This window comes from Jaculus jaculus, chromosome 1 (assembly GCF_020740685.1).
Source record: "Jaculus jaculus isolate mJacJac1 chromosome 1, mJacJac1.mat.Y.cur, whole genome shotgun sequence".
In the NCBI taxonomy this organism is placed as follows: Eukaryota; Metazoa; Chordata; class Mammalia; order Rodentia; family Dipodidae; genus Jaculus; species Jaculus jaculus.
In genome coordinates this window covers 281015375-281040124 of record NC_059102.1, presented here as the reverse complement: position 1 = coordinate 281040124, position 24750 = coordinate 281015375, and the positions used below count along the sequence as shown (strand labels likewise).

The 24750-nt window shown below is 35.4% G+C and overlaps 1 protein-coding gene across 3 annotated transcripts in view; it reads right to left on the bottom strand.

Annotated features, from left to right (window-relative positions):
• Dennd1b (DENN domain containing 1B) overlaps window positions 1-24750 on the bottom strand; it is a 265313-nt gene that overhangs the window by 31862 nt on the left and 208701 nt on the right. For all 3 annotated transcript variants that reach the window (XM_045141132.1, XM_045141130.1, XM_045141131.1), the window contains 5 exons: window positions 19966-20056; window positions 4984-5024; window positions 4159-4227; window positions 1460-1516; window positions 186-293 (listed from right to left, as the gene is read on the bottom strand). In XM_045141132.1, coding sequence (XP_044997067.1) covers window positions 186-293; window positions 1460-1516; window positions 4159-4227; window positions 4984-5024; window positions 19966-20056 — 366 coding nt within the window. The remainder of the gene's footprint in view (window positions 1-185; window positions 294-1459; window positions 1517-4158; window positions 4228-4983; window positions 5025-19965; window positions 20057-24750) is intronic.

Here is a 24750-nt window from a genome sequence, read left to right as displayed (position 1 = left end):
AGACTCATTATGTGGGACATATAATTCACTACTGGATGCCCATATTCTACCCACTCTTCCCCTTGGTCAATACTGCAAATTTTCTTATCACAATATAAAAAATAATGGGATCAAGTTACTACTGAATATTTTATTGATATTGCATAATTTTATTATGTAGAAGCACAAAGGATAAATAAGCTTACCTGGGAAGGTGTGTGCTTTTCTATGTATCCTCCCTTTTCATTGTGTAATGCATAAACTGGTGTATATTGTACCAAGCCAGAACATGTTCCATAATCTTCCTCATTTTCCTACACAGGAAAAAAAAACTATAGTTATTTAGTTTACAATACTCTCTTACTTGTTTCTTATTAATCAAGTACCAGTAAACATGTTTATAACTAATATTTCAGCTATAAATGTAAAAAATGTATTTAGAAAAATACTGTTTTCTATAGCATGATTTAGTAATATTCAAAATAATTCCAGCTTAATTAATTTTGTATGTGCATATGTGCTGAGTGCATGTGTGATGTATTTTTGTGTGTAGGTGTGCAGATGTGTGTGCAGTTGCATGTGTACAAATTCCTATGCATGTGCCTCACATGCCATTTCAGAAATATCCATCTCTCTTTGAGACAGGGTCTATCTTGGTCTGAAGTTCACAAATTAGGCTAAATTAGCTCTTCAGTGAGCTCAAGGAATCCTCATGTCTCCACTTTCCCAGTGCTGAGATTGCAAGCATGTACCACATTCTTTTAAATGGGTTCTAGGCTTAAATTCAGAATATCATACTTGAAAAGAAAGTATTTTATCCACTGAGCTTTCTTGACAGCCCCTTGTTTTGAATAATTTAAATAACATTTATATGAATATAATATATTTATAATTAGTACAATGGAAGATTTTAAATAATATGCTTTTTTCAAGGGCAAAAATTCAAAACATACTGGCAATAAAATCTGTAGAGATATAAGATCAAGCCAAACACACATATTTATATCCATATGCCTGTAATATTTATGGAGTTAATTGTAAATCCTCATACACAGTCTTATATATTAATAAAATTCTTCTATTCATATTAAATACTATTGGAATGAGCTTACAAAACCAAATAGTGGCATTTCTGGATTATTTCTAAGCAAAAGAACTTTAAGAAGAAGAATGCTCAGTTTGAAGCCACTGCTTCAATTGTAATATTACAGCATTCAGTTTGATAAAAGCATACACCATGTTTGAAGATCTTCATGTTTTGCGAGAAAATATGCAAACAATAAAGAGATTATTGGTGGATGTATATAGCGTAGCAGATAATTGCCTGAGGGCTTGTTACAAAAAGAACTCTTGAACAAAGGCATATGCATATTTCAGACGCCACTAAAACATAAATCTCATGTGGTTTCCTAAATATATGCTTCAAACTATTACAAGAATGAAGGTAGAGTGAAGAGAACACACGCACACACACACACACCTTATGTTTCAGCTTACTTTTCACTTCCTTTAATCCTATTTTTGCATGATTTTTTGCCTAGAAGAAAATCATAAATGTGTTTAGCTTGGCATGGTTCTCTTATCATTTACAAAGTAAGTATATATATCACCACCTTTAATGATGTCTGCAAAGTATTCATATTATTTAGAAAAGAAACAAACTGTAATCACAAACTATTTTCATAGATATATTTACTATTTTATTATACCTAAATTTGTTGATAAAATATGGCTTATCTCTACTGTACATAATATACCCAGGCTAATATTTCACCAAGTTTCCCTCCTATGCTATAAAGAACACAAAGATAATCCACTAATTACTAATTACTAATTGTTTTTTATATTACTAATATCCATCTAACTTAAAAGTGTGAGCAACAAGGAGTAAATACACGGCAAACCACAGAAGCAAGCTACTTGGGCAAATGTGTAAACTTCAAGAAATTTAATTGAACTTTAGTAAAGTGTAGATACACAGATTTTTATAAATAGAGCCATCTTAGTATAGCTAGATCACATGTAGGTTTTCTGGAAAGGAAATGAAAGTTATTTAATAACATAAAGGATATCCTCTTGTTTCACTGGTATTTGCTCCAGCAATTGTCTCCAGTCCTGTTGTGGATCCCATGGAGTCCAGCTGAAGACAACGAGGAGCCAGAACATTTGTTCTACTTGGAAATTCCCACCCACCATGATAAGCGTAAAAAGAAGAAAAAAGAAATTCATATCTATTCTGTATTTCCTAAATAAAACCATATCAATTAGCTGTCACAATAATTCTGAGATTACACTATTATTATTGTATTTTACAAATAAGGAAAGTGACCTAAACCCACAGTTTCCAGGCTCAAACCTTGCTTTATTTAAATGTAAAGTCCAAATCCTTCCCTTTTCAAAGAGAAATAAATAAGGTTTTAAAACTACACACAGTGAAGCCTTGAAGACACTGTGAGCCTGATTACAGAGAACTGAGGATGGGCAAAGTGGCCTTCATTTCCATGCCCTTAATTCAAATGATCTGTCTTGCCTTCCAAGTTTGCTTCTAAGAGGAGTAAAAACATGACTTTCTCTTGTTCTTTGAGGGGAAGGATCTTGTATTATTTTCTGGCTAACATGTGTTGTACATTGAAAAATATTTGAAATTCAAGGCTGGAAAATGGCTTAGCAGCTCAAGGTTCTTGCTCCATAACCCTGCTGTCCTAAAGCCAATCCCAGCATCCATTTAAAGTAAAATACAAAGTGGCACATGCATCTGTCTTGCCTACATGCCTACAGGAATGGGAGGTAGAACGAAAATTCCAAAGCTCATGAGCTAGCTAGGATGCTGGTATTCCCAGTGGCAGAAAAACAAAACAACAACAACAACAACAAAAAGCAAGAGAGCCCTAGTTTTAGGAATGTGGGAAGAAATTAGCAACACTTTGAAGTTGTCCTGTAACCTCCACAAACATGGAACACAAAGTGCTTTTAAAAACGTAGAAATATAGTTAAGTGTTCAAGTAAGGTTTTGAACTGAACTACAAGTTATTTCTTTATTGTAAAATGAAACAAAATTGAAGCATATAACAAAAAAGACAATCTTGAAAGCCAATACCAGAATATACCCATGGAGCCATATCCTCTGTCCAAAGTGTATTATTTATAACTAATCACATAAATTTATTTACCATTGGTAGGGCTGGGGAAAAATTTTTAGAAGAAACCTATGTGTGAACTTAGCTGTAGAGAAACTGCTGCTTACTAGGAAAAATAATTAATCCAATAAATGGGTATTACAAGTATTAAAAACTATTTGAGCAAGATGGGGAGATGTATAAAATCTTGTATTCCAGAAATAGTGAATAGTTAAGCACCTCTAGATATACAATCTGTGGGGTAATGGAGGTATGCCCCATTACAAAAGTGCCAAGTCTTAAAGTGTCTTAGTTGTAATATTAAGAAAATTTTGAATTTTTAAACTTTTAATTAGTTGCAAGGAGAGAAAAAGAGAGAGAGAGAGAGAGAGAGAGAGAGAATGAGAATGAGAACAAGCGTGCCAAAGACTCCAGACACTGCAACCACACTCCAGATGCATGTACCGCTCAGTGCATCTGGCTTTACATGACTACTGGGCACTCAACCTGGATTGTTAAACTTGGAAGGCCAGTGCCTTAACTGCCAGCCATGTCTCCAGCAATAGAAATTTTTAATTTTTACTGATTTTGTTGCTGAATTATTGTTATGAATTTGCGATAAACCAAGAAGAATCTGAAGAATTTCAGTTATAGAAAGTTCATGCATCTTTGAAGGAAAAGCATATTGAAGGAAAAGCATATTGTTTTGTTTTTGTTTTTCTACTTGAGCCTCAAGCACACAAAAGGAATTTAAAACATACTGTTATAAGAAAGAATCAAAGTTTCAAAAAGTTTCTGCATTATGGACTGCTTAAAAAAATGCTATACAATTTTCCTGATAGCTTTGAAGTTAAATGAAGAACTACTTTTAGGCTATTTAAAGGAAATGTTGTCCCTATACAATAATAACAATTTAATAACTAAATTTACTTTTGCTAATATTAACTCTAAACATTTTGAGAAGACTCATTTAAAAACTAGAAAACATTTTTAACTTATGTCTCCCTTCTAAATAGATATATTCTTTCACCAATAGGACTGTTGAGTAGCCAGAGAAACTTACAAACTTGTATGCAGTTCGTACAGCAGGAGTTGCTCTGGTCATTGCTGTGTTGAATAGTGCCCCTCCTTTCTGTAAAAGAAAATATGCTTTCAGACCTTGGGACAAATACTCCTGAAAGTAAGACATTGTTAGTAGTACATAATAGTTATATTAAAAAAAATTAAAGTCTCATATAATTATTTCATGTCTAGTGCTTTTAAGATGTGATATATTAGCTGGGCATGGTGGCACACGCCTTTAATCCCAGCACTCAGGAGGCTGAGGTAGGAGGATTGCTGTGAGTTCTAGCCCACCCTAAGACTACAGAGTGAATTCCAGGTCAGTGTGGGCTACAGTGAGACCCTACCTTGGAAAACAAAAACAAAAAAAAACAACAAAAAAGATGTGATATATTCTAAGATTTAGGAAAGATTTAAATACTCTATATGTTTCATTTAGTTGGGATGAACCATCTTTCAAAAATCATTCCACCTTTGAAGGCTAGGGAGAAAAGTAACATGGACAATAATAAATGTATATATTTAAAGGTTTAATAAAAATTTAATACTTATCAGCTTTTAAATATTGTTCATAGTAATAAAATCATCTTTTTAATTACACAATTCCCATACTATCTTTCTATTCCACCTAAGTCCTTGTCTGGAGCTAAAAATTTCTGCTTTTAAAACTATCTTCATAATTATCAAAAACATAATATCAAAAGTATGAGGACATATAAAAACATTTCAAACAACATTAATGAGAAACACACATGTAAACAACATACTTTTTGCTTTTCCATACTTTCAGGAGTGAGAAGAGAAGATAGTGAAGACTTATGCCTACCTTGACTGTATGTACCCATTGTTGATATGACCGTGAGTTTCCTGGAATATATAAAAAATGTTAGATGCCAGAAATGGTTACTAAAAAATTAAATCTGCAAATGAATTCCATCCAGAACGAGTACAGTGGGAAACTTTTATTCATGTTGTAAAATAAGTGTAATACTATGAAGATAAATTATTTTAATTCTTAGCAACAAAAGTAGGACTTCTTAAATTATGCAAAGAGTTCTACATTATTCACATGTAAAGCTATTTTTTTTATTTTAGCATTAGTTTAGGGGAATATATAACATTTATTGAAATCTAAGATTTACTTGTGTATCAAACTTATGTTTCAATGTCATGCTTTTATGTAAGTGTTTGCCACTTTTACACAATTACGCTCATAAATATTTTAAGTCTATGAATGGAAGAATCATCAGAGCATACTTCCAAAACCTCTACTGCATAAAATGGGATAATCTGGAAGAAATGGATGAATTACTAGCCTTTTTATACTACCTACCAAAACTAAACTCAGAGCAGATTAATCTCCTAAATAAACATATCACATCCATGGAGACTGAAAGGATAATCAAAACCCACCCTTAAGAAGCAAAGTCCAAGACCTGATGACTTCTCAGCTGAATTCTGTCAAACCTTCATTGAAGAACTGAAACTAATTTTTCTCAAACTATTTTGTATAAGTGGGACCAGGGAATTCTCTCCAACTACTTTTATGAAGTTAGTATCACCCTAATACCAAAACCAGAAAGAGATGCAACAAGAAAAATATAGGCCTACATCCCTGATGCATTTAGATGGAAAGGTCCTGAACAAAATCCTCACAAAACAAATTCAACAATACATCAAAAGCATTATCCACCTTGATCAAGTAGGTTTCATCCCAGGGATGCTGGGATGGTTTAACATAAAGAAATTGGTCAATATAATGCACTACATAAATAAACTTAATCATAAGAACCACATGATCATTTCAATTGATGCAGAGAAGGCCTTTGACAAAATATAACATCACTTCACCATCAAAACACTGCTAAGAATAGGCATGGAGGGCTTATATCTCACCATAATAAAGGCTATATGTAAAGCACCCAAAGCCCAAATAATACTTAATGGGGAAAGACTCAAGGAGTTCCCACTGAGATCGGGAACATGACAGGGGTGTCCACTCTCAACACTGCTCTGGTAGTACTAGCACAAGCCATAAGACAGGAGAAAGAAATTAAAGGGATACAAACTGGAAAGGAAGAAGTCAAGTTAGCCTTGTTTGCAGATGACATTCTCCTATAAATAAGTGACCTGAAAGTCTCTATCTCAAAACTTCTAAAGGTGATTAATTCCTTCAGCAAAGTGACCAGATACAAAATCAACATGCAAAACATTGGTAACCTTTCTACATGCAAAGGACAAATATACAGAGAAATATATCAGCAAGGCTGTCCCATTTTCAATAGCAAAATAAATAAATAATAATTAAATACCTTGCAATAACACTAACCAAGAATGTGAAAGTCTTATATAATGAAAACATAAAAAAACTCAAGATAGAAATCAAGGAGGAATTGAGAAGATGGAAAGACCTCCCATGCTCCTGGATAGGTAGAACTAATATTGTGAAAATGACAATTCTACCAAAAGAATACACAAATATAATGCGATAACAATAAAAATTCCAGCATCATTCTTCAGAGATAGAAAAAAAGAAAAGATCTCAAAATTCATACAGAATGGCAGAAGGCCTCGGATATCCAAACACATCCTCAGCAAGAACACAAAAACAACAACAATAAAAAACCTCTGGACGTATCACCATACCTGACCTAAAGCTATTATCACAAAGTCATAGTAACAAAAATAGTATGGTACTGGCATAGAAACAGAAAAATAGACCAATGGAACAGAACTGAAGACCTAGACCTTAGGTCAAGTAAGTACAGCTACTTGATCTTTGACAAAGGTGCCAACAATGTAGACTGGAAAAAAGACAGCATTTTCAATAACCAGTGTGGTACAAATTGGAAAACCATATGTAGAAAAATGAAACTAGACCCACTCATATCTCCATATACAAAAATCAAGTCCAAATGGATTAAAGACCTCAATATAAGACATGAAAGTCCAGAGAACAGAGTCAGTCAAGGAGGGGAAAACATTGCAGGACAAGAAAACCAGATATCATCACATTGTCACATCAGCAGGAAGGAAACAGAGATTAATGATGATTTTCAGACAACTGTCATTTCTATACAATCTTGGACACAGCTGCCATAGAATGGTGCCACCTAGGAATAAAGTGGATCTAACAAATTCAGTTTAAAAAAAATCTCAAAAATCCCTAGCAGACATGCCAAGAGACTTATTTCCATGGAATTCTAAACCTTGTCAAGATGACAACCAGAGTTAAACATTACAACATTGCTGAGTAAAACAGGAAAAAAAAAAAAATCAAAGAAGGGAGTTTCTGGGTAAGATGGCAGCATAGGGGCCACGCCACACCAGCCTAGGGAGGGATTTAAGCAATACCACAGCAAAAATACAGCCTTATTCTGGAAACTGAAGGAGTATAGGTTATTCTTAGAGACAGTGGAGAAGCAGGAGAGACCAAAGATCCACCAGAAAGGAGGAAAACAATCAGCATCCCACAGAGGTGCTTGCGGCCTGCGGGATTTGTGCACCCTCACAGCACCGCCCCACCAGACATGCCAAGTGGCAGCAGCAGCAGAGACCAAACAAGGGAAAATTTTCAAAGTCATCAGCCTTCTTGCCAAGTTAAGAAATCTGAAGCTCAACTAAGGAGCTACTTACTGAAAGGGACACAGGCAGAACCGCGTGGGCAACTCCAGAAGTCTACACTCTCCCATCCCCCACCATAACAACCACAAACTTTCGCATTCCGTCACCAGTGGCAACACAGCCAGCACAGCTGATCAGAGTTTCATTTCCACAGCACAACACAGAGGGATCAAAGTGGTGAGATTGGAAGCCACCCCAAAAGGTAAGGAGGCTGACTGATGAAAAGAAAAAAAAAACAGGTACATAGGCCTGCGTATTGCCAGAGCTAATTTCTCTTTCCATGTCAGGGCAGGTTATGGGTTATATATTCTTGGTTGGCTTTACCATTTTCAAATAAGCTGTATGTGGGGGTTGAATACTATTGTGTTTGATGCTTTCATACTTAAAGGGCCCTTTGGCTTTTGCTTCTGTAATTATTGGGGGTAGATTGAGGCTGACCTAGAACCCAATTCAGAACAGAAATCTCTATCCCCCAGCTGAAAAGATTAAGGGTGTAGAACAACACACACCCTTAGGGATTCTGGCTTTATAAGACTGTTTTAATCCCCACAATTGCATATTTGTTTATGTTTTTATTGATTGTGTATGCTACTCAGTTGAAGTTTAGAATCTGCCAATAAATTATTCCATACAGTCCACTAGAATACTTGCTTAGCAAGCAAACTCAACGCTTAAGATTATTTCTGTGGCTGAAGTGGGGTACAAGAGCTACACCTGGCACCTTAAACTCATATCCTAAGAGTACATAAAGGTGGATTGACACATCTAAGAATACTGCAGATAAATAGAAAACCCAAGCATCAAACCAATTCAGGATGCAAAAGTCACAACATTATAATACAAGATACACAAAGAATCAAGAGAACACACTCCCACCAAAAATTATAAATCTATTACAAATGATCACCAATGAGACTGTTTTAGATGAAATGCCTGACAAAGATTTCAAAAGAATGATTGTATCTATACTCAAAGAAATCAGAAACAGAATGCAATCAGAGAAGAAAACAAAGGAATTAAAGAAGAAAACAAATTCCTGAAAGAGAACACAGGAAACAAGCTTAATGAAATAAGAAGGTCATTATAAGACATGAGTAAGGAAATAGAAATACTGAAGAATAACCAAGCTGAAATCCTAGCTCTGAAAAACAAAGCAAGTAAAATAATAAGCTCTGTGGAAAGTCTCATCAGTAGAATGGATGGAGAGAATAGAATATCTAAAGTAGAAGACCAGGTATCAGACCTAATACAGCAAATGCACCTAGGAAACAAGCAGGGCTTCCTAATATCTGACAGGATAGACTTCAAACTGACATTAGTGAGAAAAGATAAAGAAGGTCAGTTTATTTTTACTTATTTATTTTTTTAGAATGAGGAAACAAAATTTATTCATGTCAACATGGACTCAGGGGATAAATTCCAGAGCCTGAGTCCTGAGCCCTGGTGGCTTAGGGTATTTTTAAAAATTTTTTATTTTTTTTATTAATTAGTTTTGTATTCAGCAAATACAGTCAGTTTGGTACCATTATTAGGCTCATCCGTGACCTACCTCCTCCCCTTGGCCCCTCTTTGTTGAGGTATATGGGTCATGCATTGTGGAGTTAGCCCACAGTTATGGGTAGGATAAATGTCTCTGCATATCATGACCCAACATGTGGCTCTGACATTCAGGTCAGGTCAGTTTATACTGATTTAAAGAACACTCCAACAGGAGGACATTACAACCCTAAATATATATGTACCTAATATGGGGGCTCTCATTTTCATCAGAAAGTATTAGACTTCAAGTCACAGATAACATCAAACACAATTGCAGTGGGAGATTTCAATACACCACACTCATCAACTGACAGGTCATCCCAGCAAAAAGCAAACAGAGACATATCTAAATTAAATGATGTCCTGGAACAAATGAACCTAACTTATCTACATAACATTCTATCCAGATGCTGCAGAATACACATTTTTTTTCTCAGCAGCACATGGAACATTTTCTAAAATAAGACAATATGTAGGACATAAAGCAAATCTCAACAAATACAGGAAAATTGAAATAATCCCTTATACTCTGACTACAATGGGATTAAACTGCAAATCAGCAGCAAGAAAAGCTACAGAGCATACAGAAATTCATGGAGACTAAACACTACACTATTGAATGATCTATAGATCATTGAATAAATCAAAAAGAAACTCAAAGTTGGGTGTGGTGGCACACACCTTTCATCCCAGCACTAGGGAGGCAGAGGTAGGAGGATCACCATGAGCTCGAGGCCACCCTGAGACTCCATAGTGAATTCCAGGTTATCCTGGGCCAGAGTGAGACCCTACCTTAAAAAAAAAAAGAAAAGAAAACGAATAAATTCATAGAATCAAATGATGATGATAATTCAATATACCAAAACCTTTGGGACACAATGAAAGCAGTCGTAAGAGGGAAATTTATAGCCCTAAGTGCCTATATTAAGAAATTAGAGTTAACAAATACAAGCAATTTAATGCTCTACCTTAAGAACAAGAAGAACAAACCAAAAATCAGTAGACAGTTAAAAATAATAACGATTAAGGAAGAAATTAATAAAATAGAAATAAAAAAATCCAATGAATCAATGAAACACAGAGTTGGTTCTTTGAAATGATAAACAAGATTGATAAACACTTAGCAAATCTATCCAGAAAAAAGAGAGAAGAGACAAAAATTAATAAAAATAGATGTGAAAAAGGCACCATTACAACAGATAGCAAAGAAATTCAGAAAATCATGACATACTTTAAGAATATCTCTGCCTCTAAGTTTGAAAAACTGAAAGAAATGGGTGATTTCCTTGATTCATATGACCTACCAAAATTAATTCAAGATGAGATAAACCATTTAAATAGACCTATAACAAGTACAGAGATCCAAGCAGTTATAAAAAGTTTCCCAACTAAAGAAAGTCCAGGCCCAGATGGATTCACTGGTGAATTTTACCAGACCTTCTTTGAAGAACTAACACCACTGCTTCTCAAACTTTTCCATAAAGTAGAAAAGGAAGGAATTCTACAAAACTCCTTCTATAAAGCCAGCATCACCCTCATACCAAAATCAGACAAATGCTGAACAAAAAAAAGGGAAATTTACAGACCAATTTACCTTATAAGCATGACACAAAATTCTCAACAAAATATTGGCAAACAGAATACAAGAATATGTCAAAAAAGATTTTTCACCCTGACCAAGTTGGCTTTATCCCAAGGGTACAGGGATGGTTCAACATCTGCAAATCAATAAATGTAATACATCATACAAGCGGCCTAAAGGATAAAAATCACATGATCTTCTCAACAAATTCAGAAAAGGCATTTGACAAATCCAGTATCTTTTCATAATAAAAGTATTATAAAAAGTGGGAATAGAAGGAACATATCTCAACATAATAAAAGGTATTTATGACAAACCTACAGCCAACATAATACGAAATGGAGAAAAACTTGAAGCTTTTCCACTAAATTCAGGAACAAGACAAGGGTGTACACTGTCACTACTTTTACTTAACATAGTATTGGAAGTCTTAGCTATAGTAATAAGGCAAGAGACACTAACAAAAGAGATATAAATTGGAAAGGTAGAGATCAAGTAACCATTATTTGCAGATGATATGATTCTATAAATGAAAGTCTCTAAAGACTTTACCAGCAAACTGTTAGAGCTGATAAACACATAGCAATGTAGCAGGATACAAAAAAAAAAATGCACAGAAATCAGTAGCTTTCTTATATACTAACAACAAACATGCAGAGGATGAAATCATGGAATCTCACCCATTTACAATTGCCTCATAAAAACAAATAAAGTACCTTGGAATAATCTTAACCAAGGAAGTGTAGGATCACTACAATGAGAACTTTAAAACACTCAAATGAGAAATTGCAGAAGACACAAGGAAATGGAAAGACATTCTATGTTCTTGGATTGGAAGAATCAATACTGTGAAAATGTCAATCTTATCAAAAACAATCTACACATTTAATGCAATCCCTATTAAAATTACAATGGTATTCTTCACAGAAATAGGATAAACAATCCTAAAATTCATTTGGAAGCACAAAAATCCTCCAATAGCCCAAAGATTTTTTAGCAACAAAAATAAGGTTGGTGGTATCACTATACCCAATTTTAAGCTATATTATAAAGCCATAGTAACAAAACTGCATGCTATCAGCACAAAGACAGACATGTAGACCAATGGAACAGAATAGAGGACCCAGATGTTAATCCAGGCATCTACAGCCATCTGATTTTTGAAAAAATGCCAAAAACCTTCATTGGAGAAAAGACAGCCTCTTCAACAAATAGTGCTGGGAAAACTGGATATCTATATGTAGAAGGATGAAAATAGATCCTCCATGGACAATAATCAAATCCAAGTGGATCAGGGACTTTAATATCAGATCTGAAACTCTGAAATTTCTACAGGAAAAAGTCGGGGAAACCCTTGAACATATTGGAATAGGTAATGACTTTCTGAATATAACCCCAATTGCTCAGAAAATAAAAACACCAATCAACCACTGGGATCTCATGTAATTACAAAGCTTTTGTACAGCAAAGGAAAGTGAAAAAAGAGACAACCTACAGAATGGGTGAAAATCTTTGCCACCTACATATTTGACAGAGAATTAATATCCAGAACATACAAAGAACCCCCCCAAAAAACAGAACAATAAGAAGTCAAAGAAGAAACCACCCAGTTAATAAAATGTGCTATAGATCTAGAGAGTTCTCACTGGAAGAAATACAGATGGCATATAAACATCTAAAAAAGTGTTCTACATCCTTAGCCATCAGGGAAATGAAAATTAAAACTAATTAAAAGAGATGGGATCTCAATCTCCTGTCAGAATGGCTACCATCAAGAAAACAAATGACAATAAATGTTGGCAAGGACATGGTAAAAAGGGAACCCTTCTTCACTGTTGGTGGGAATTTATTCTGGTACAGCCATTGTGGAAATAAGTGTGGAGGTTCCTGAGACAGCTAAAAATAGATTTACCATATGATCCAGCTATGGTAGTCCTACACATATACCCTAATGACTCTTCTCACTACCTTAGAGATACTTGTACAACCATAACCATGTTTATTGCTGCTCCATTCACAATAGCTAGGAGATGGAGCCCCTAGTGGTAAAGAAAAATGAAATTTGCAGAGAAATGCATGGATCTGGAAAGGATTATACTAAGTGAGGTAACCTAGGCCCAGAGAGCCAAATGTCATATGTTCTCTCTCATATGTGAATCCTAGCTCCAAATATATATAATATATAGTGTATACTATAGTGTGTGAGCTGGAACCAAAAATCAGTAGCAGAGGCAGTAAGCTTGAAAAAGGCTATAAAGGAGGGCGGAGAGGGACTATCGTAAGGGGATGGTATTGTATATATATATATATATATATATATATGTAAGTAGAATAACAGATAATAGGGAGGGGAAAGGCCTAAGTGAGGTCAGGGGAAAAGACTGTATAAAAGGGTTGGGAGAGGGTCACTAAAAATTCAAGATATTTTGAATAAGACATATGAAAATCTACTTTCATGAAAAATGGCACATCGAGAAGGCATAGATTGTTACTAGAGAAATTTTGGTGCCAGGAATGAGATACCTTACAGTGAGTGTTGGCCAGGGAGGTCCTTGTTGCCTCAAAAACATTACAGGCTATTGCCAAGGCCCTTGGTTTCCCATGAGGACGAGATGGTAAGACCCTATTGCTGAAGATTTCACATACCTAAGTGGCAAAGTCACTGAGAAATCAAGGTGGTGCTGAGAAAAAAATCTTCTCCCTGTAGACCAGCCAACTGAAAGGTGCTTTAGCATATGCAGCCTTATGGGAGACAGTCATCAGAGGTGAAAACAGTGCACACTGGAAGCCTAAAATTTGGCCAGACAGGTCAACGAGTGCAATAGTGGCATTTCTGCTCTGGGGGAAACCAAGTGTTGTCTAATTGGACTGAAGGCCAGCTCTATGGGAGGGAATACATGGCTGGAACTGAAAACATAATCAAAAGCCTATGGCAGGGGAGGTCATGAGCCTTAATGGTATAAAGCCTGCTCTTGTCTGGATAAATGCATATGTTATTCTCACCAGATTGCCCTGAAAGCACTATACTTAACGCTCATATTCATATATTAATGCTACTCTCACTTCTGGTTAGAGAAGCTTCTCTTTTCAGGTGGTGATGACCACTGGGATAACCCAAAAGGCAACACAGTGCTTAGAAAAAGGGAGACAGAGGGATGTCCAGCACTGAAACATCTCATACCCTCCAAGGCTCGGGTCCATTGTGGAAGAGGTGGTTGAAAGAATGTAAGAGCCAAAGGAAGGGTACCACTCCTTGCATAAACTATCCAGACAGAAATTGGCCTTGATATCCATGACTTCCCAGTGCCTAGCAATACTTAAACAAGACCCTCATAATAGGAGAAAAAGATGGTATCAAATTAAAAGAGAGACTAATGGAGAGAGGGAGGGGTTATAATGGAGAGCAGAGTTATGAAGGGGAAAATGGGAGAGGGGAGGGAAATATCATGGTTTGTTGTCTATAAGTATAGAAGTTGTCAATAATATATATATATATGCATACATATACATACATATATTTTTTAATAAAATAAAGAACACATTGAAGACTCATATAAAGTTAGTATAAATGACTTCAATAAAAATTACTCAACACCTACCAGAGGCTCCTAAGAGCTCATCATTGAAGCAGACTAAATCTTACCCACCATGGATCAGAGAATTTTGCAGAAGAGGGAGTGGAAAGACTGTAAGAGTCACGGGTAGAGACATCATGCCCCGAGGCATTCCCTCCCCTTATAAATAACTGACTACTGTCCCACAATTCATAAACCAGAGCCCTATCAGGAATACCTACAATCCTACTGAAGAATGTCCCCAACAGAAATGGGGCAGAGTCAAGGCAAAAGATGGTACCAATACATGATGTGTCCACAAAATGTTGTTAATATTAATGAATAGAGAAATAAAAGAAAAGAAAAAATCAGTAAGAGTACAAATTTGATAACTTTTAGGTTATGATATAAAATATAGGTAAGTTTTTAATAAAATGTGGCAGATTTGGAAAATAAGTTCATTAAATTTTTGCACTTGAAATTCAAATGCTAAGCATATGATAAAGAAATCATAGTCAAGCTGGGTGTGGTGGTGCACACCTTTATTCTCAGCACTTGGGAGGCAGAGGTAGGGGGATCACAGTGAGTTTGAGGATACCCTGAGACTACATAGTAAATTCCAGGTCAGCCTGGGCTATAGCAAGACCCTACCTTGAAAAACCAACTCCACATACTTAGGCTGTAAGGCCACTGAAAATTCCTGTTGGAATTGAGCTGATAACCTCCTCCATGTAGACCAGCTGACAGAAAGCTGGAAGACGCCATTCTACATGTAGTTCAATGGGAGAGATACCACCAGTGAAGATGCTCAACAGTGGACACTGAAAGCCTTGTATTTGGCCAGCCAGGCCAAATGAGCCAATGGGTGCAATAGTGGCATGTCTGTCATGGTGGAAACCAACTGCCCTCCAACTGGACTGGAGGCCTGCTCCATGGGGGGGAATACATCCCTGATACTGAAAACTCAAAACAGGGGTAGTCATGAGCACTAGGGGTGTAACAACTGCTGATGTCTGGATAAGTGTATATACTATGCTTATCAGACTGCCCAGTAAGCCATTCTCTTAATATTTATACCTTTATATTAACACTACTCTCACTTTGGGTAGAGAATATTCTCTTTTCAGATGGCAGTGACCTTGGGATAACTCAGAAGGTAACATGGTGCTGGAAAGAAGTGACTGGAGTACTGACTAACATCTCGATCACACATTCCAAGGCTCGGGGTCTAATGCGGAAGAGGTGGCAGAAAGAACGTAAGAACCAAAGGAACAGTAGGACTCCTTACAAGGTGCTCCCTCCAGACATAAAATGGCCTGGATATCCATGACCTCATAGTGCCTGACACTACCTGCACAAGACCATCATAAGAGGAGGAAAAGATCATGACTTCAAAATAAAAGAGAGACTGATTAAGATGGGGAGAAGATATGATGGAGACTGGAAGTTCAAAGGGGCAGGTGGGGGGGAGGGTATTACTATGGGATATTTTTTAATAATCATGGAAAATGTTAATAAAAATTGAAAAACTTCATAGTCATTCTGACTTTTCCTTTAATGTCATAAAATAGTTTGCATGCAATGAATCATGAATGTAGATTATCTTGCTAAATGAGTATTATAATGACAAGTGATGATAGTCACTGGAGAAAGAATAAGAATTAATTAACTGCACAGGTCTCCTTTCCTTATGCTATATGAATCTCAATGGTACATGGTACTTTCATTATACTTTTTAAAAAGTTATTTGGAGATAATCATAGCATCATAATACCTACTAAATGCTTACAGTAAGTGATGCAATGAATGTCAATATGCTATATACCTAGATTCAACAATACTAATATTTCTCACAATGTCACATCCTGAACATTGACATGGTATAAATTTAAAAATTTACTTCATAGTTCACTTATTCTCAATGCATTCATTTGTATGTGTGTAGAGTTTAGTTATATGTCTTTCATTCTCTATGTAGCTGGTTTAATGTAAGCAACACTATAGTCAATTCACACAGCAATCTTACTCTATAGAATTCCTGATACCATATTATATAGCTACAGCTACCTCTCTCGTTCTTCTCAACTCTTGAATCCTAAGAAACCAGTAAGCCTTTATTCATTTTTATAATGAATTTCTAGAATACTAAAGGAATAATAATATTATACAGTACATATCCTCTCCAAATTGTTCTTTCCTAACTCCCCATAATTAAACTATTAGCAGTGCAAAGACAAAAATAAATGGAGAAAGTTGGAAATACCTTTGGAAATGCAGCAAACCAGAAAAGAAAGATTATTCCATCATTGTACATTAGTAGGTATTTTTAGTTTAATACAAATAAACTGCAGTTTTATTTCTGAAAGTATTGTTAGCAGACTTGTAAATCTGAAAGATAGTACCTAAGGAAATGGGAAGCAAATGCAACTCTCTGGATACAGTGTATCAGGGCTACCAGAAGCTTAAATACTAGCAAGACTAGTTGTAATGCAATTAGGTAATCAATGAATTCACTTGCAATTGCCTAGAGTTTGTTTGCAGGGACTAAAGACTCTGGCACTATCTGCCTCTTTCTTTCTCTGTCAAATAAAAATAAAAATGAAACAACAAGGAAGTCCAAAATCATCTTTGACTATGTGACAAAGTCATGGCCAGTCTAGTCTAAATGTCTCAGAAAAACAACAACAACAAAAGGAAAAGCATACCTATATGAAGGAAGTATTCCTATTTTGGCAGTTGAGAGACTTTGCCCTGGTAAAGGGTGAAGCAATAATGAATGGGTTTTATAGATTTCCTATCCCTTTAAGGGTTCTGATTCACTATGGCCACTATGTTGTTCATTCATGTTTGTAGAAAGATAGTTTAGACTTGACTGCATCATAATGAGTAAGTGCCAGTTGAGCTAATTAAATAAAAATGAGCACCAGTTTTATCATTAAATAAGATTAGCAATTTGGTCAACAAGATAAGATTCAAAAGCATTAAGCATACATACAATTAATTTAAACTAATCTCTCATATCATCTGATTTCACCTAGATTTTAACTTCTTGCTTGATTGTTTCAATGCGCAAATATTCCCTAAATTGTAAACATCCCAATTAAAAAAAAAAAAAAAAAAAAACTGCCAAAGGCTACTCAGTCACTTTCCAGTACAAAGTACCTCTCTTACAGAAAGTGTCCTTTTTTATGTGATTATGACATTGTTTTAAAAAAAAAAAAAAAAAAAAAAAACAGGGCTGGAGAGATGGCTTAGCAGTTAAGTGCTTGCCTGTGAAGCCTAAGGACCCCGGTTCGAGGCTCGGTTCCCCAGGTCCCACGTTAGCCAGATGCACAAGAGGGCACACGTGTCCAGAGTTCGTTTGCAGAGGCTGGAAGCCCTGGTGCGCACATTCTCTCTCTCTCTATCTGTCTTTCTCTCTGTGTCTATCGCTCTCAAATAAATTTTAAAAAATTAAAAAAAAAAACATATCATAGGGTATGGTGGCATAAACTGTTTTTAAGCACTTGTGAGGCAGATTTAAGAGGACTGCTTTGAGTTCAAGGCCAGCCTGGGGCTACAGGGTAAGTTAGTAAGTTCCAGGTCATCCTGTTCTGGGCTCAGTGAGATCCTATCTTGCAAAAACCAAAAACCAAAACAACAATAAAATCTGCATCACCTTTCCTGTGATGATATTTGAGGTAGACAAGTCGTCAGCCCTCTTGCTGCTGAGGGTGGCCACAAAAGGCTCTCAAGTGGTTGGATGAGCTCTGACTAAGTCTTGAACTTAAAAAAGTAAGAAACAAGTTTAATCTAATAAAAACTATTACTGCAATGGCCTTATTATTGAACAAGGAATTCCAGAGGAAACTAGTATTGTTTCTTATCTTTTGAAATTACCTTAATAAATTATAATTTAAATAAATTACTTGGATAGAAGGCATGATGAAACAGCAGACATGGATTTCTTTTATTTAGTATATGGAAGGCTTGAGTACTACCCTTGTATACTGGATGTTTTATTACAACATTAGGAAAAAAGTCAACCTATTACACATGTAGCTTTGAGGCCAGAGAGACCTACAGAGCTCTGATGTTAGCCTCTACTTACTGCAGCTACCTTCTTATACCAGCAAAGTCAGCTATCTCTGCTCTATTACAGAGGTGTCTAGACCAATGGCTATTTGTTTTTAATTTTTACTGACAAATTCCATAATTGTAAACAATATCCCATGGTAATTCCCTCCCTCCCCCTAGTTTCCCCTTTAAAACTCTACTCTCCATCATATCCCCTCCTCCTCTCAATCAGTCTCCCTTTTATTTTGACGTCCTGTGATGGTCTTGTGTAGGTAGTGTCAGGCCAATGGATATTATGACAGAATTTAAACTGTACAAAAGGAACATAGTTCTACACCATTACTGTCACAAGATGTCATCTTCAATTCTATAAAAGCTGCTAGCCCCAAGGGTCACAAAGATAATGAGACAGCAGATATGTAAATATTGAATAGAGCCCTCAAGCAATTTGTCCATAAGTTGACAATATTTTGCTTGTCTGAGTTGAAAAGTAAAAAGCAGTACTTTAACACAAAAGTTCCATTGAAGCTACATTTTTGCTCACGAGCTGAGGAAAGCAAGTTGCTGAATTATTCCACATTTTCTTACTTGCTGAGTCAAATGAACTAACTTTTCCTCAAGCTCAGTGCTATCCACAGAATACTGTACTTCTTCCAGGTAAAAATCTATAACTGCTGAGTTCAACTGTGCAGCTTTTAATAAATAAATTAATTTAATTATTCCTATACTTTATAGTCTGAGAATAAATATTACTTAAGAATAAAACTAACATGTGAAGTTTATAGATAAACCCACGTCAGCCAGATGCACAAGGGGCACATGTGTCTGGAGTTCGTTTGCAGTGGCTGGAGGCCCTGGTGCGCCCATTCTCTCTCCCTCTATCTGCTTCTTTCTCTCTGCCTGTCACTCTCAAATAAATAAATAGAAATTAAAAATAAATAAAATATATAAATAGAATGGTAATCCAAAAACTTTTCTGATGAAGCAAGACTGTGCAACAAAGATTGCAAAAACTTGCTCACCTAGTGAACTTACTTAAACTGTAGAATGAATTCTGGTACGCAAATATTTCCTTTTCAATAACAATGTACTATTTCAATAATAACTCAGTTTTTAAAATTTATACTCAGTAATAAATATCATTAGTCATTTTCCTGAGACTACTATTATTCCAGGGGAAAGACTAAGTGATATATATTAATTGGATTTCTGTGTTATTTCCAGTAAAATTAAGAGACTACTAGAGCCAACAGCTACCAACGTATGAGACAACCTTCTTACCTTGATAACAGATATCAGGAAAATAAGCTGATGCTATGATTCCTTTAAGATGAAAATTGAAATTAAAATATGGAATATTAAAGAAAATAGCTGCTTATGGAATACCAGACACAAGTGCAAAAATCCAAACGTTATTTACAAAACATATTATCCTATCATAGACTGTTCTTACCTCCAGAAAAGCCACCAGACGTGATCTCTTCTTCAAATATATCAGAGAAACCCCTTCCTGCATTAAGTTTTGCCAGTCGACCATCAATAAACTGAAATTTTAATGTTATAAATATGTTAACATTTTCTTGATTTTATAACATTAAAATTTTACTTATCTCAAAAATATTGGTCTGGGGAGATGGTTTTGTGAATAAAGTACTTGCCACACAAGGGTGTGAAGTCATGAGTTTGCATTTCTAGCACTATAATCATAGCAAGAGGGAAACAGGACAAGTGAATCACCAGATGCTCCCAGACTAAAAGTCTGGGGTATGCATTGGCAAACAAGAGGCCTTGTCTAAAAAAAAAGGAATGGGTAAGAATTGTCCTCTGATATTTACATGTACTCCATGGTATATGCATGCCCCCACATACATATATACACATAATATATGCATAAATATTAATATAAATTCTCAAATAATTACAAATAATGTGATATATGTACATATACATGAGAAAATTACTGAACAATGCAAAAGAGTAGATACGTAGCAAACAGAAGCTAGGTGGTTAAATCACAAAATACCAGCCCTTTATTAAATATTTTTTTTGTTTATTTTGATTTATTTATTTGAGAGTGACAGACAGAGAAAGTAAGAGCCAAGAGAGAGAGAGCGAGAGAAAATGGGTGTGCCTGGGACTCCAGACGTGTGCGCCCCCTTGTGCATCTGGCTAACGTGAGCCCTGGGGAATCTAGCCTCGAACCGGGGTCCTTTGGCTTCACAGGCAAGCACTTAACCACTAAAATATCTCTCCAGCCCCCAGCCCTTTCTTAAGATCAGTAAAGCATAATTCAGTGTGGGATGCTCAGTGTCCCGTTTCATACATATTTAAGAATTGCTAGACACTCCTTCCTTTGAAAGTAATGTGAATTTCAATGAAATAACACAGTCCTGTCTAAACTATAGTGCCATAAACCCAAACAGGGTACCAGCAATTCTATCCATTTAACAACAGAATAAACAACTTTTATAATGCCTGGCATATCTCTGTTGGCTGAATGATCAGATAGGGCAGAATTAGGACTAATAATTCAAATATCACTGAAGCAAATACATGTTTCCTTGATAAGCATAAGGCTAAGGCTCTTTTATATAATAATTGTCAGTGTTTGTAAAACAAAGAGAGATTGGAGTGAGAAGGAGAAGCTCTCATAAGCACCAGGTAATTTTTTTCAAGAGGCAGCTATACTAGAGAGCACTATACTGACCAGTTTAGTCTCTTACTTCCTGTTCCACCACAAATCACATTATAACTTTAACAACGGAGTATGTGAAAACAATCCCGGGTATTTATGTATGATTCCACTAGGTGAATATCAATAATATATTTTAAATACTATGCACTATTGACACTTGATTGCTTTTTTATTTTGTTGATTTGTAGCAGCTATCATTTGAGGCACTAAAAATGAAGGTAAGTTTTACTAGTTATAGTAAATGACTTTCATGTACAAACCTCTTATAGACCAAAATTAAGAAATAACTTTAAACAAAATCAATAGCTGCTTAGTGAAAATATGTTATGATCCTTTTCATCATCAGAGTATGATTTTAAACAAAAATGTGCTAAGATGGGTTTAAACAAATATAGTCTAAAATGAGAGTCTGCATTTTTAGAACTTGAGTTAGTCTCAAAAAATTAGAACTCTTTGAAACCAGTGACTATACATTACCTTCTATATCTCCAGTGCTGGTATACAAGTTTTCTTCTAGTATAAATGTACACAGAGTTATAACACTAAAGGCTAGCAGCACAACTTTGCTATGTAATTGGTTTTATAATAAAGCAACTTAAAAAATTTATTTTTATTTATTTGGAAGAAAGAAAGAGGGAGAGGGAAAGTGAGAGAGGGAGAGAGAGAGAAAGAATGGGTATGCCAGGGCCTCCAGCCACTGGAAGCAACATCCAGATACATGTACCACCTTGTGCATCTGGCTAACATGGGTACTGGGGAATCGGACCTGGGTCCTTTGGCTTTGCAGGCAAACACCTTAACCACTAAGCCATCTTTCCAGTCAGAGCAACATTTTATCTTTATGACTAGTTTTCTTTTTTTTTAATCAAATGGGAATCATAATGTATATCTTATTGAGTTATATAAAATGATTTAAAATAATATTGATGTAAAATGCTAAGTGAAAAAGACTTATCCCCATTCCACCTTTTTTCTTTTTCTATTTCAGTTAATTTGTGAGCTTCCTGAAGGACAAAACATTTCAATACATGGGTCTGACATAATGCCTAGCAAACAATTGGTACTGCTGATTTATTTTGGTGCTGGGGTATAACTTATGGGGTCTTGCTTCGCTATTGGACCCAGATGGACAGTTTAAATGGAATAAATGTGACTGAAAGACTGAATTATACTCAAACAATGTTAAACATAAATTATATTACTATATAAAATCAATATTTATCTTGAGATATAAGTTAGCAACATGTTGGTATCTTTGCTTTGTATAACAAGTAATTATTTTGAAAATAAATTGAAGACATAAAATTTGACTTATACAGGATTGAAACACAGCAATATAAATCAAATTAAAGTGACCTGACAGACTAAGCATGAGCATTTAAAACATAAGGTGAAAGGAAAATGATAAATGTAAGGTAGCATTATTGGCAAGAAGAACAAACTAAGATATCCTTTTAAAATACTTAATTTGTTCTAAAAGATTAAGAGTATAAGACTTTTTAAAAGGTTTTCATTTTTGTGTTTACTGGAAATAACCCATCTAGTTCATTAACTAGGTGGAATAGTTCAAGTTAAAACAACAGATAAATCTTAAAACTGTCTAGGAATTATGTACTGTTGAGCTTCAAAAATTATTTAATATTACTAAACTAGAGATTTGAACCACGAGAAGTGAATGTCATATGTTACCGCTGAGTTTGTAAACCATTCTGTTGGTGACAACATGAAATGGCTGGTTATTTGCACATACATATCTAGAGTATGCACACAGATAAAAATAACAATGGCCATGGATAAATGCAGGAGTTGTGTTATTGAAGAGGAATGCTAAAAAGAACCATTTTCCAGACGTGTTCAAGCTGCAGTGTTCCTGGTGCTCTTCTGGTACTAATGTCAGTATGGTTGTCACACTGTTTGCATCATCAAGTAACTGTCTCTAAAGGATAGTAATGTTTTAAAGTCTAGAGAAAGGAATACTAGTCAAATAGAGTTTCATGCTACAAATAAAGATAAATTAGGGCCGCAGAGATGGCTCAGAAGTTGAAGCACTTGCCTGCAAAGCCAAAGGATTCAAGTTCAATCACCCATTACCCACATAAACCAGTTGCTAAAGATGACACATGCATCTGGAGTTCCTTTGTAATGGCTAGAGGTCCTGGTGCACACATCCTGTCTCTCCATTTGCCTCTCTCAAATAAATAAAAGCAACCTTTCAAAATATGTAATAGTTTAGAAATCTAGACTTTATAGCAAAACTATCTAAAATGTGAAAGTAATAATCTTATCAAATTCACAGACTGAATTTAGTGGTCAGGTAGGGATGTATCCTTCCTCTACAGGATTAATGCTATGCTCTCTTCCAGTTAACCTTACCAGGCAATGAATTTCACACACAAACAAGTTGCCACTATCAACACTCTGATGCACCTAGTGGTCTATAGATGTCCTAGAAATATTTAACTGCAATCATTTCATCAAAACATTAAGAACGGATTTCAGGATCTCCATATTCATCTCTATATAAATATAGATGAATATGTAATATAATATATAAAATATATTAATATTTATTTTATTTGCAAAATTAAAGCTCTTAAATACACTGTGTAGGGGACAGGAGTCAGTGGTGCAACTCTTTAGAAGCCAGATGAGAGGAAAAGCATGGACTTGTTTCTGTGCTAACACAGAAGTCCCATTACTGAAGCAGAACAGCAGAGACACTGAAGCAACATGACAAACAGACTCACACACCAGAATGATTTTGGCTTGAAGGGAAAATTACCATAGCTTAAAGATATACCTCTTGCTACAAACTATTATTGAGTATAAAAATAACTAATCTAACAATATTAAGATCCTAAGAGCTAGAGAAAAATATAGTGTTTAAATGAGTCAAAAGCCTTAAGTAACTGCATCTATTATTATTTTAGATCTTTTCTCCCTTTCAATGTCCATTCAGTCCCCATTCTCAGCTGATGAGAAACCACTGAGGTTCTAAGGACCCAGGTTCAAGTTGCCAATGCCTATGTAAGCCAGATGCACAAGGTGGCACATGCATCTGCATATGGAATTTGTATGCAGTGGCTGGAGGCCCTGACATGTCTATTCTCTCTCTCAAAGTAAATTAATTTAATTAAATTAAAATATATGTTACTTTATCCCTCTGCTACCATTTAAAGCTCTAATGATGTCTATTTCTGTTATTCTTTCAAAAGGAGCCAGTAGTACTTGTCTCCATGTCCTCCCCTCCTCGGCCTTTAATCACAATCTCAACCTCACTACATCTGCAAAATTCCTTTTGCTAAGTTAAACATATGTCAATGTGACTAAACCTACTAGTCAAATTTTTGTTTTAATTAACCTTGATCAGCATTTGAAAGTATTTAGCTTTTGATCTCTCTCTCTCTGTAATTCATTACTCGATACCAAAATACTTTGCTCATTTTTGCTCTACCTCCATGGTTACTACCTCTTTCTTGATCTCTTTTGTTACTTCTAGTGTTTGGATCTCTGGTTTTCTTACCTGCCCTCCTGTTTGTTATA